The 11,893-nt window shown below is 33.4% G+C and overlaps 1 protein-coding gene across 1 annotated transcript; it reads left to right on the top strand.

Annotated features, from left to right (window-relative positions):
- The first annotated feature begins 541 nt into the window (after positions 1-541).
- LOC140047376 (late secretory pathway protein AVL9 homolog) lies at positions 542-10,325 on the top strand. Its single transcript, XM_072092371.1, has 14 exons — positions 542-793; positions 1,180-1,300; positions 2,015-2,100; positions 3,099-3,170; positions 3,625-3,714; positions 4,162-4,272; positions 4,662-4,770; positions 5,534-6,426; positions 6,728-6,862; positions 7,206-7,341; positions 7,674-7,754; positions 8,211-8,325; positions 8,837-8,890; positions 9,835-10,325. The coding sequence occupies exons 1-14, from the start codon at positions 713-715 to the stop codon at positions 10,022-10,024; spliced, it is 2,274 nt and encodes a 757-aa protein (XP_071948472.1). The 5' UTR covers positions 542-712; the 3' UTR covers positions 10,025-10,325.
- Positions 10,326-11,893: the final 1,568 nt, after the last annotated feature.

Below are 11,893 nucleotides of genomic sequence, written 5' to 3'. Positions count from 1 at the left end.
ACAGAACAGCAGGGTCTGGGTGGGAATTAAATCAAATTATCTCCGCGTAATAATGATCCATTCAATGTTTGATTTGCGGAGAAGCAAGACGAGTTTTCTTGGGAAAAATCCCATCAAATGTTTACCAGACTACTACTAGGCTGTACGGTATAAATAAAATCATTTCTAGCCTTCAGAAACTTTCATTAATGTACCCAAGTACACATTGTCTAAACGTAACATAGCACATGCATACCTTCTTAGTTGTTGAGTCTTTGAAATTCTGAAACATGAATATTAAAACAGTGTACGAGTGAGTAGCCAATCGCATGCAGCTGAAACTAGTCAACCGGATAATCTATGCACCAAGAATTCTTGGTGTCAAACCACGTGACTTTTGCGTGTTTCCCCAGACGGAGTATCCAAACTCAAGTAATACACGTATGAAACGCCATATGTGCAAAAATATTTATATTTTTACTAATATTAAGAAAAAACTCCGTCTGGAGCCCAGACTATCTGAACATGGGCCCATTTTGAATTGTATACAGCCGTCCAACGTGCCAGTCGCAAAAATTCGCGCCAAATTGTGAGGCTATATTTGACCCCTTCGTGGCAATTTGACCCTTTGAAGCAAGCTACTTCCGGGATAAACAAAGATACGAAAAAAGTACTGCTGTAGGAGAAAATTTTTGTTAAAGTGGAGGCCTCGTCGTACATTATATGATATGTTATGGCAGAAGTTAAGCCACTAGGCGGGGGTTTTATCCTCCATGTTGTTGTGGTTGGGTTTCATCATAAAAGAGGTTGTCAGGTAAGGAGTTGATATTTAAGTACATTCATTTGATTGCTCTCCTAACTTCTCCTAGTAGTAGCCTAGGCTACTATACTAGGTAAGCTAATTAAAGTAGCATGCACAGCACACACGGATTCCCGCACACACGACGTCCACGGCATACCACCAGGCCTACTTAACATAGGGCTAGGCCATAGCCATCATCATATCAAAACAGGAGGCAGGAGGAGGGACATTGTGCCTCGGTGATGCGACCTAGAAGTCAGGTAGCTAGCCTAGGCCCTAGGCCTAATTATTTCTTCAAATAATAATCACACTGATCATGCATGACTGCCATAAAATAAATTATAATTTATTTAGCAAGCAGTAAACATTTTCTTAATATTTGTTTTTTATTGAAAAAGGTTGATTTTTCTTACCCACCATTGGTTGACGGAGAGCCCGAAAACAGTTGCGAGTTACCTGAAGAGTGGAAATACTTACCATTCCTTGCTTTACCTGATGGTGCACATAATCACTTACAAGGTATTGTATATTTCAATTCAACCCAATTGATATTCATCCAACACAGAGTAGATTATAATTTATAGTGTATATAAATAAACCAAGGGTTAACTCTTCCCTGATAAACCTTACCTTTCAAACAAGAATGTCACTATTATACCAAGGTCTACCCTGTACTGCTACAAATGAATATCCATGGTATTCTTAACATTTTATCTTATTAATTCATTGTATTCAAAATGTGTATGCATTTACATTAATATATATTTTTGTTTTAGTGATTTTAAAAGGCATTATTAAATAATTCAATTTAGTGAATTTTAATTCTATATTTTTATAAAAGTTTTGACATTTGAGTAAGATCTGTTGATGATGTGTTTGGGTGACTGTGCCACATTTTGTATGTGTAGCTTGATCGTTGATAACAGGTTCGGGTAATAATAATAATTTGTGTCAAAATGTACCTGTCCTAACGCTCTGTCTACACTATCATACTAGTTTGACAAAAAAAAGTGTAATGTACCCAAATATGGTTGTGATATACCCAAATATGTGGCATCACATTTTTTGTCACATACTGTAGAGTTGTTTGATAGTGGAGACAGAGCTTAAAGTTTGTATATATGGACCCGTTCCTCAGATTCATTAACTGGTTGCCTGTAGTAAACCTCATGTTATTAATTTATAATAATTGATTTTTAATCTTGTTATTAAATATTTTAATTATAATTTCAGATACCATTTATTTTCACCTACCAGCATTAGATGATAAAACATCAACAGTTTTTGGCGTTTCCTGTTATCGACAAATAAACACAGAGGTATGAATATTATAGCTGCCAGTAACAAATTGTTTTTTTTAATCTTAATCTAATATCTTCTTAAATGACCATTGTCTTTTTATTCTAAACCTACCCTTTGTCATTGTACTTTCCCCTAATCCAGCAGATGTACTGTTGGCCTATAAAATATTTTATTATTTATTTATTATTTCTTTTGACTGGATTGCATTTTCAGTAACATACTGCTTTTCAAAATGGTTCAGTTACAAGTTTTAAAAGTAAAGAAAAGTTATAACTTATAATAAAGAAAAATAAAAACATACATAATTTAAAAGATATATACAGTTTATATAAAAGACATACATACAAATAAAAGTAAAATAAAAAACGTACTATAAAAAAACATATGATCACTTAGATGACATTTGCTACTATGATAATATTTTAAATAATCTAGACAGATATTGATTGTTTGTGTAATTTACAAAATATAAATTGGTTTGAGTTGGCTTAAAATGCCTAGAAACTGACACTCTTGGGTTGGCCAAAAATGTTTGGTTTTCCGGAATCCAGATTCATAATAACAGTAGTAGTTTATACCATGGACCTATAAAGGTCCATATTTAAATACAGTCAACTCTCCCAATACTGGACTCTCTAAAAACCAAAAACTCTCCCAAAGCCAGAGTTTTCTTAAGGTCCAAAATTCATTTTTAGAAACACATTCGGAATACCAGAATTTCTGAAAAACCAGGCATAATAGGCCAACCCAAAGGTGTCCAGTATTGGAAGAGTTGACTGTACTACTGATTTGATTGAATTTGTAGATAAGTGTTTAGCTTTGTGTCATAGTGAAAACTTCCACCAAAATGCTCCAAATAGTAACCTTTATTGCTACACAACATAATATGGCAGGTATAGCAGTGAAGCAATACAAAAGATGTATCCTACTCACTTTGCTCATCAAACTTGTCAAATGTTCACTATCAAATTAAAATAGCTTCCTTAAACTGCTACAATAAACTTTAATTTTATAGGATCTTATTTCAAAGACTGATGATATCACAAGAGGAACTGTTCAGAAATCTGTGTGCATACTAAGTAATTTGGTAAATAAGTTTATTTGTCAAAATTTGTCTTTTTAACTACAATATTATATAAAATAGAGCCTCTATAAAGAGGACATATTAGGGGCACAAGAACATTGATGATGTTTTGATGATGTTTTTATAACGTTACAAGTAACGTTGAGAAATTCTTAACTACTGTGACTTATTTCCCACAAACCTAAACTTTACTAGTTTTTATTCTCCATTTTATATAATGATGTAATATTGCATAATGATAATATATTATCTGTATAACTCTTTAATCTGTGGAAAAGAAAAATGAAAAAGATCATTGAAACTGTATTTTAGTCTTTACTTGAAGTAGCAATTACTTGTAATGTAAGATAAATAAATGGAAAGCTATTTGAACTGACAAGAACAATCAGTAATATCCTTGTGCTTATCATGTGAATAAGTAATTATGTTTCATATTGCACTTGTTTTTTCTATTAAGCCTGTGTATGGTTGGATTCAAGCAAAACTACAGTTAATCACCCATGCATATTTTGAAGAAAAGGATTTTTCTAGAACTGAAATCTTAAAAGTGAGTCACATTTAATACATATGATATTAAAGGAGCATGCCAATGTTTATATAATATTTGTTTTGTTTCTTTTTATAAAGCGCCACCAGCAAGTTTTTTTTTCAACTCAAGTGTAGTTATGTGTGTCAAAATCCCGCTATTTAGATTCAGAACCTACACTAAATTAAGAGATTGCTTGTTATTGTACTTATAATTCAGTATTTAACTTATTCAGTATTGTACTTATTCAGTACTGTATTAAGACTTATTCAATTTGGTACTTTTTCAATATTGTACTTACTATTTAGTAGACTAATCTTATTCAATATTGTACTTATTTAATATTACTGTATATTTATTCAGTATTAGACCTATTCAATATTTTACTTATTCAGTATTATTGTATATTTATTCAGTATTAGACCTATACAATATTGTACTTATTCAATACTGTACTTATTCTTTCAGGATTTATATAAGAACTTGTCATTGTGTATAAGTAGCCATGAGTTGATTAGTAGCTCACAGATGTTAATTGGTTTGGATGCCCGAGAGCTTGTTACAACATTTAAGCATAAAGTAAGAATAATTGTGGTTTATTTTATATATGTACCCATATTTGCTAGCCCAAATTAACAAACCTGGGGACTGTAAAGTACATTTTCATTAGCTTCTGATCACAAACAAGGCCATATACATGGCTGTAGTCGCATGCTCAAGTTAGTGTTTACCGACCGACCGTCTCAGTAAGCTATAGAGTCGCGACTAAAAATATTAATATTCTCTTTGTTTTTGATTAATAATAATAATAATAATAACTTTATCTTTTATAACTGACTAGGAGCCAAATAAAATTATAGTTACCAAGTACTAGAGCTGGTTAGGTCAAGATTCCAGTAGGCTATATAAAATGTTTCTTTATTAAGTATACCTATTTTATTCTTATTTTTATTGTTTTTTATTGGCAGGTGCTTGTTTTATTTAAACTTATGTTACTTGAACGACGGGTCTTATTCTACACCTCACCCGTTGAAAAGCTGTGTGGATCACTACTAACTTTACTATCCCTTTTCCCAGGTAAGCCGACTGGTAATTTGTATAGAAAAATAAGATATCATTTATACTGTCCTGTAGCTACATACAGTGTTCACAAGATCACAGTCAGAGAAGCAACTGAAAGGATATGCTGATATTAGAGGGGGTCATATTCTGTGGCGTAACGCAGAGGCCTAGGCCCCTGGTTTACAAACCCTAAGTTTTTAGCCTTTTTTGACATATTTGAATGCCTGTTATTTACTCTGGGCACTGTTCAGGGCCCCTGTAAGCTCCGGGGCCCTGAGTTTAGCCAGCCGTTACGCCATTGGTCATATTAACATAATGGGTTCTTCTGACAATGTTACCTGTCATAGACCACATTAAGAATCACTAGGAAGTGGCAGAAACAATATTTTAAGTTGTGGTTATGAATTGCATCATGAATCCCCAGAGGGCAATGTAAACCATGTTACAGGTTTCGGTTATGAATGACATGATAAATTCCCAAGGGCAGTTTAAACCATATTCCAAGTTCATACTAGGAAACTACAGTAGGACTACTGCCAAGTAGAGTTGCACAAAATTCACCAAATACCAAGATAGTTTTAAGCCTGGTTCCCACTAGATAGAGACGCAATGCAAGGGCGTAGATGCAACACAAGCGAGTTAACCAATGACAATCGACAGTTTGAATAATCAATTGCTCGTGATTGGTCAAATCGCTTACGTACTGCGTCCCTAGTGGGAACCAAGCTTTAACACTTAAGTTATTGTTGACATAGATTCAACCTTTTGATATTTGTAGGTATGATTCAACATGGTTTAAAAGAGTCCGTCACATTTGAACAGAGTTCAGGAACTGCATGCGATTTTGAATTAAGTGACTTTGGCATCAGCACTGCAGATTACCTCACGTTAAACGATTCCCACTTACCAAATTATTCTAAAAAACCTGATAATCAAATCAAACAAGAATCACAAACAAAATCTGATGTTGTGGAAACAGAAACAATAAAAGATAGCAAGCTAAATGATGTGAACAAACCCGATGATGTCACAATGCAGGACAATTGTAAAAAGTTGAAATTTGAGGATGATTCCATTATAAAGGAGGGGGATGATAATAAGACTGTAGGAGGAATGTCGAAAGAAGGACAATTTGGTAATGATAGCGGTATGTTTGAAAAGAGTACACATTCAAACATTAGTGTTAATAAACAAGACGCTTCACAATCTGAAAATAGTGCAACTGAAAATAAAGAAAATAAATGTAAAACTGAGGGTGAAAAACAAGTGGTTGAGGGCAGCAACCAAGTGAAAAGTGAGGGCAGCAAACATGTGCAATCTTATGAAGACCAGCTTCTTGAGCTGATTGAAACTGAATTATATGGAATATCATTAAATAAATCCACCAAAGAAGAAACAGAAAATATCCCAAAGACGACGAACGGTAACGATCTTGAAATTGAAACGGGTTCTAGTCGTTTTTATGCGTATAACACATTACATTATGAGAATAAAAGTGAAGCAGAAGAAGTTGTTAATGATGCAGAGAAAGAGAAAAATGAAAAAGCAATGACATCAGAAAATGCTCCACCAACCAGTTCTTCAAGTGAGTTCGTTGTTGTGAAACGTGAACTGCCAGTTGGTACGCTCAATGTAGATGAATTTGGATTTCCACTTTCAATATTTGGCAAGGTAAAAAAGGGTTCTCAATTGGAATTTTATTTCATTACACATTCAACAGCATTAGCCTATTCACAGGTTGACTAAAACCATAGTTTCTAAACCAAGACTCCTAACCATGAGTCTCAGGTAGTGGTGCTTTTTGTTTCTGTGACAGAGTCAGAGCTTGGATTGATATATGCACAAGCTATAGTGCCATTATGCCCAGTACTATTGGTAGATTGAAACATTTTTAAACACTGTATACATTAAACACTGTATACGTTAAATTCTTGATAACAATGATATTGATGGTGATTGTTATATTTGACAGGGATCAATATGCCAGCCATACATGGCCTTACAACAACACGATCTCCTGCAAGATATCAACGTCAGGTGCTTTGTGGTTGGTGCAACAAACATTTTATTCAAACAGAAGAAACATCTTCATGATGTCATTGTAGAGGTAAGGAGCAGGAGAATCACTGGTGCATTGATTGTATTCTTTAGGGAACAAAATTGCCTATAAATAAACAGATTACGATATGAAATCAATTGTGTGTCATATGCAATAATACCCCTTCACATTAAACACTTAATAAATTCTGGAGGCCTAGTATCAATCAGAAACCCCTGAGAGTTCACATTAACATCAATCCTGCAACACTGGAGTTTTGCAATATAAAAAAGATTCATAGTTGATAGGGTGATTTGTATTGTTTGGAATGGCACAGCAGAAGAATATTCATTCAGCTTACTTGATGCTGTTCAATTTGTTATTCCCATTGCTTATTTTTAATTTCTTACAGCCAGACGAAGGGAAAATGATGATCTTGGACAATGACTTAAAACGAGAACTAAGCCTAAGTACTGCTGACCTTCGCTTTGCAGATGTCATTGTTAAAAGTGTTATGGGTGATAATGATATCCTGTTTGATGGAACTGGTAATGTATTATATAGTGGATAGTCATAATTTATGGTACTGCATGTAAGCCTCGTAAGACATATTGAGCCTGATAATTATGTGCATATTTAAGTTGCCTAATTAAATATGTGCATATACACTAAGTGCTTTGGTAATACATGCCTTTGTCCTTTACGATACACAGATGTAAAAAATATACTTGTACTAAATAAAATTTAGAAGAATCATTAAAATTATTCCCCTCATTTATACTGAAAGGTCCCCCCCCCCCCCCCACTTAAGCTATGACCATACAGTAGTTTCAGAAACAACCGTACTAAAATAATAGTGAATACTTTTCTTATATTATAGGATGGGAAGGAGGTAATGAGTGGATAAGATCGCAGTTCAGACAATACTTAATATCACTTCTTGCATCTTCACTGGAACCAGGTACTGTACAGGTCAAATAATATGGAGGTTGTTGACCAGTCCTTAGCATTGAATCGTTTAGAATTCAAAATAAATTGCAAAATAAACATAATTGTAGTCTTAGCTTACTACAACTACAGATTTAGCTTTCACATCACATACAGTACATATGAAACAGGAAAAAATAGCATTCAAGGCCGTAGCCAGGAATGAATGAACGCCCACTATTTCCCAAATGGCCCCTTTCAAACAACAGCGAGTGCTACAGTAGAGAATTGACCTAACCTATGACAATGTTATAGCAAATTCTACTTAACCAGCTGCCAAATTACTTTCATCTACTAGACTAGGTCTACATCTATCTTTTCTTCAGTTGCTTACGCTAGCACTTTCCCCTTTTTGTGAAAAAAAGAACCCCCCTGGCTTTTATCATAAAAATTATTAAATAATGGTATTATCATTTTTACTTTGTAACAGATGAAAGTGCTGCACATGAATACAACGAGCATTTTATTGAGGCCTGGAAGAAAACGCACAATTATAAAATATGGAGAAGTAAGCAGCACAGTGCAATTAACAATGAGCTGGCTGGGTATGTGCAATAATATGTTATTTATTGAGGGGTCACTGGTTCTGCTGACTAAATATGTGAACCACGGCCCTAGTGTAAATCCAAAGAATTTGTACTTACTGTACAGGATGGATAAACTATTTTGTAATTTATCGTGCTTGTGAACTAAATCTCTGTCTCTACACTATCAACACTAAATGTGACAAAAAAATTTGATGTGCCCATATATGGATATGATGATATCACTACCATATTTGGGCACATTTACACTTAGTTTTATAGTTTAGACAGAGCTTTAGTCTCATTTGAATGGAGTTGAAAGAGTACAGTCGTGAGTCACAACCTTTACACTGAGTCAGAATTGAACCCCGGACCTTGAGATTGAAAGGCAAGCACATTAACCACCAAGCTACAGCTCCACTATTCCACTTTTGCATGTGTGTGTTGCAGAGCAACACATATTTATATTCATATAAATGATATAAATATTTCCACCGATGAATGAACCATATGATTTTTTTGTATGTTTCAGGCATCCATGTAAAGGACAGTTAGGGGTTGCAGATATGAAGATTAGATTGCAAAGGTAATGATCACCTGTTTAGTTGAACACCTGTTTAGTTTGAATTTATAAATAAAAATAATAATCAAAAACTACTGCCTGAGAGTGGTTAATATTAAATGAGAAATGGCCAAGCAAAAATTTGACTTAAAATGAATTCAACAATCAATCAATCAAATGCACCATGACCAGGAGTGAAAATTATATGCAAAAGTTTAGTAAAATAATATTCATTTGGTCACAAATGCATAGTATTGTGAGCGAGAATTGACAAAATCCTAATAATTCTCCATTCACGCCATACACACAAACAATAAGATGAGATATTTAAAATGTGTTGTGTTATTCTACATCTACAGCAGCTTCAGACATTGGTCATTTTCAACTCGGTAAAACAATTTTGCATCATGGGAATGATCAAACTAAATCCAATAACATGTGACCTTTGACACTACCGCATTTTTGTTTAATTTTAATACTAATAATACAACTTCTACCAGAAAAAAAAACCCACTAATCTAAGAAAGTATAAATGAATGAATTTCAAGTAATAAATACCAGACCATTATGTTAGGTTTATATTGTACATAAATGATGTGAAAATAACATAAAATTGATCAGCCACAGATGGTGTAAACTGTAAGGTAAAAATGTCTTGTTTGAATAGATGCAACTGTTCTAAAATGTATTTAAAAAACCCAAATGAACCAGTATGAGGTTAGAATGACCGTTACATTGACTAATATCATTAACAATTATTAAGGGACACATTCAAGACCAAGAAAGTGTTTAATACTAATAATAAATAATTACTAAGTTAATAGTTAATACTCTACTACTAATTTTGTTTACCACAGTGCAATTCAATCTAAATAGGAGTCACTCAACTAAGTGTCACTCGCATAATTATGAGGTTCCAATCTACTCAATTCCATAGTAACAATAGGCCTAATGTTTTTTCCTCATAGTGCAATGCAAGCAAGTGAGCGTGGCCGTAAAATAAACAACGCTTTGAGTAAGACGACAGTAGCAATTGGCAATGCTCGCTCAGCCGTATCGTCATGGTTCACTAGCTTGGCCCAAGAATGGAAAGATAATGAAGATGGGGATACAGATGAGGAGAAACCAGAACACTTAGATTTCTCACAAACAATGTAAATTTAATGTACAAGTCCGTAATAGTCAACACTAGCCTGTACAATCTTTGTATAGTACTAGCCTGTACAATCTTTGTATAGTACTAGCCTGTACAATCTTTGTATAGTACTAGCCTGTACAATCTTTGTATAGTACTAGCCTGTACAATCTTTGTATAGTACTAGCCTGTACAATCTTTGTATAGTACTAGCCTGTACAATCTTTGTATAGTACTAGCCTGTACAATCTTTGTATAGTACTAGCCTGTACAATCTTTGTATAGTACTAGCCTGTACAGTCTTTGTATAGTACTAGCCTGTACAATCTTTGTATAGTACTAGCCTGTACAATCTTTGTATAGTACTAGCCTGTACAATCTTTGTATAGTACTAGCCTGTACAATCTTTGTATAGTACTAGCCTGTACAATCTTTGTATAGTACTAGCCTGTACAATCTTTGTATAGTACTAGCCTGTACAGTCTTTGTATAGTACTAGCCTGTACAATCTTTGTATAGTACTAGCCTGTACAATCTTTGTATAGTACTAGCCTGTACAGTCTTTGTATAGTACTAGCCTGTACAATCTTTGTATAGTACTAGCCTGTACAATCTTTGTATAGTACTAGCCTGTACAATCATCATTTGTTTAATTAATTGTAAACCTTAATAATGTTTTCTCAAATACGCAATTATTTTAATGTTACTTCGTCCAGGCTAGTTAAATGTATGGCTGGTGCCATGAAATTAATTAATTATTTAATTATTGATTATTTTAGTATATATAACACTACAATTATTAGTCTTTCCAAACACATTACAATGGACACAATGTCCAGTGTTGAATTTTAATATTCTTTCTATATAATATGTATTCCTTGTATCTCACTAGTTTCCTTGTTGGAGTTTTAACTGTATAGTTTTTGTCTATTATTAATTATTGGAATTACTATTTAATTGTTTACTGCCTGTCTGTCTTTAATAAGTTAAAAGTAAGGTACTGCACAAGTTTTGTCAACTTAAATGTATGGTGCATTCTAAGCATAGAACAATGTAGGGTTCTACAATGTTATTATACTGTATTGTATGTTATTATACTGTATATTATTATGACCAAATATAATCCTATGCTCAAATGTAATCCCACCCCTAATTTAGTATAAATTTAGACACAATACTTTGGCACTTCCATTCTTAATGCAATCCTAGTATAATCCCACCCTATTAGTTTTTGCCAAATTTCGTAACGAGGTCCCCATGGGATGTATGGTTTACATATTTAATATAGAAATTTCAAAGCATATTTTTATAGAGGACTTAATACTTAGAATAATAATAAGTTGATGAATAATACTTAGAATATAATAATCATATCATTTCTAATTAAACTGTATATTATGTTAAGTGTGTACTTTTCTGTGATATAATAAATGTATAAAGAAATGGCTGTTGTAATCAATCGTAATATAAAGTATTTTTCTAATCTAGTTTACCACAAATATCGAAACATCATATCAGTTGTAGCTAATCAATATAATGTATTGTTCTTGTTGAAAAAAGTCTTGTGACTTGTTTCTTAAAGGGAACATATCTATCGTCTCATAATACCACAGTCTTGTCTAGTACAGTGTATGAAAAGAAAAATGTCTTGTACGATTCGACCCAGTGACTTGTTTCATAAAGGGCTTGTATCATACCATAAGACCACAGATTAGATTTAAGTTGTCTCGTCTAGTACAGTGTATGGAAAGAAAAATGTCTTGTACGATTCGACCCAGTGACTTGTCGCGTAAAGGTATCATCCTGTAAGACCACAGAATAAATTCTAGTTGTCTTGTCTATTATATGGAAAGAAAAATGTATATTTTGTGGAAGGTGGTTTTCCGTTAATA

This window comes from Antedon mediterranea, chromosome 1 (genome assembly GCF_964355755.1).
Source record: "Antedon mediterranea chromosome 1, ecAntMedi1.1, whole genome shotgun sequence".
In the NCBI taxonomy this organism is placed as follows: Eukaryota; Metazoa; Echinodermata; class Crinoidea; order Comatulida; family Antedonidae; genus Antedon; species Antedon mediterranea.
This window is presented reverse-complemented; position numbering and strand designations above follow the sequence as displayed.

Bases quoted from the DNA above. Each gene is read 5' to 3' on its own strand.
- LOC140047376 (XM_072092371.1), top strand. From the start codon at position 713: ATGGCAGAAGTTAAGCCACTAGGCGGGGGTTTTATCCTCCATGTTGTT. The intron at 794-1,179 runs GTAAGGAGTTGA...TTATTGAAAAAG, and splicing joins ATCATAAAAGAGGTTGTCAG to GTTGATTTTTCTTACCCACC. The intron at 8,326-8,836 runs GTATGTGCAATA...TGTATGTTTCAG, and splicing joins ATTAACAATGAGCTGGCTGG to GCATCCATGTAAAGGACAGT.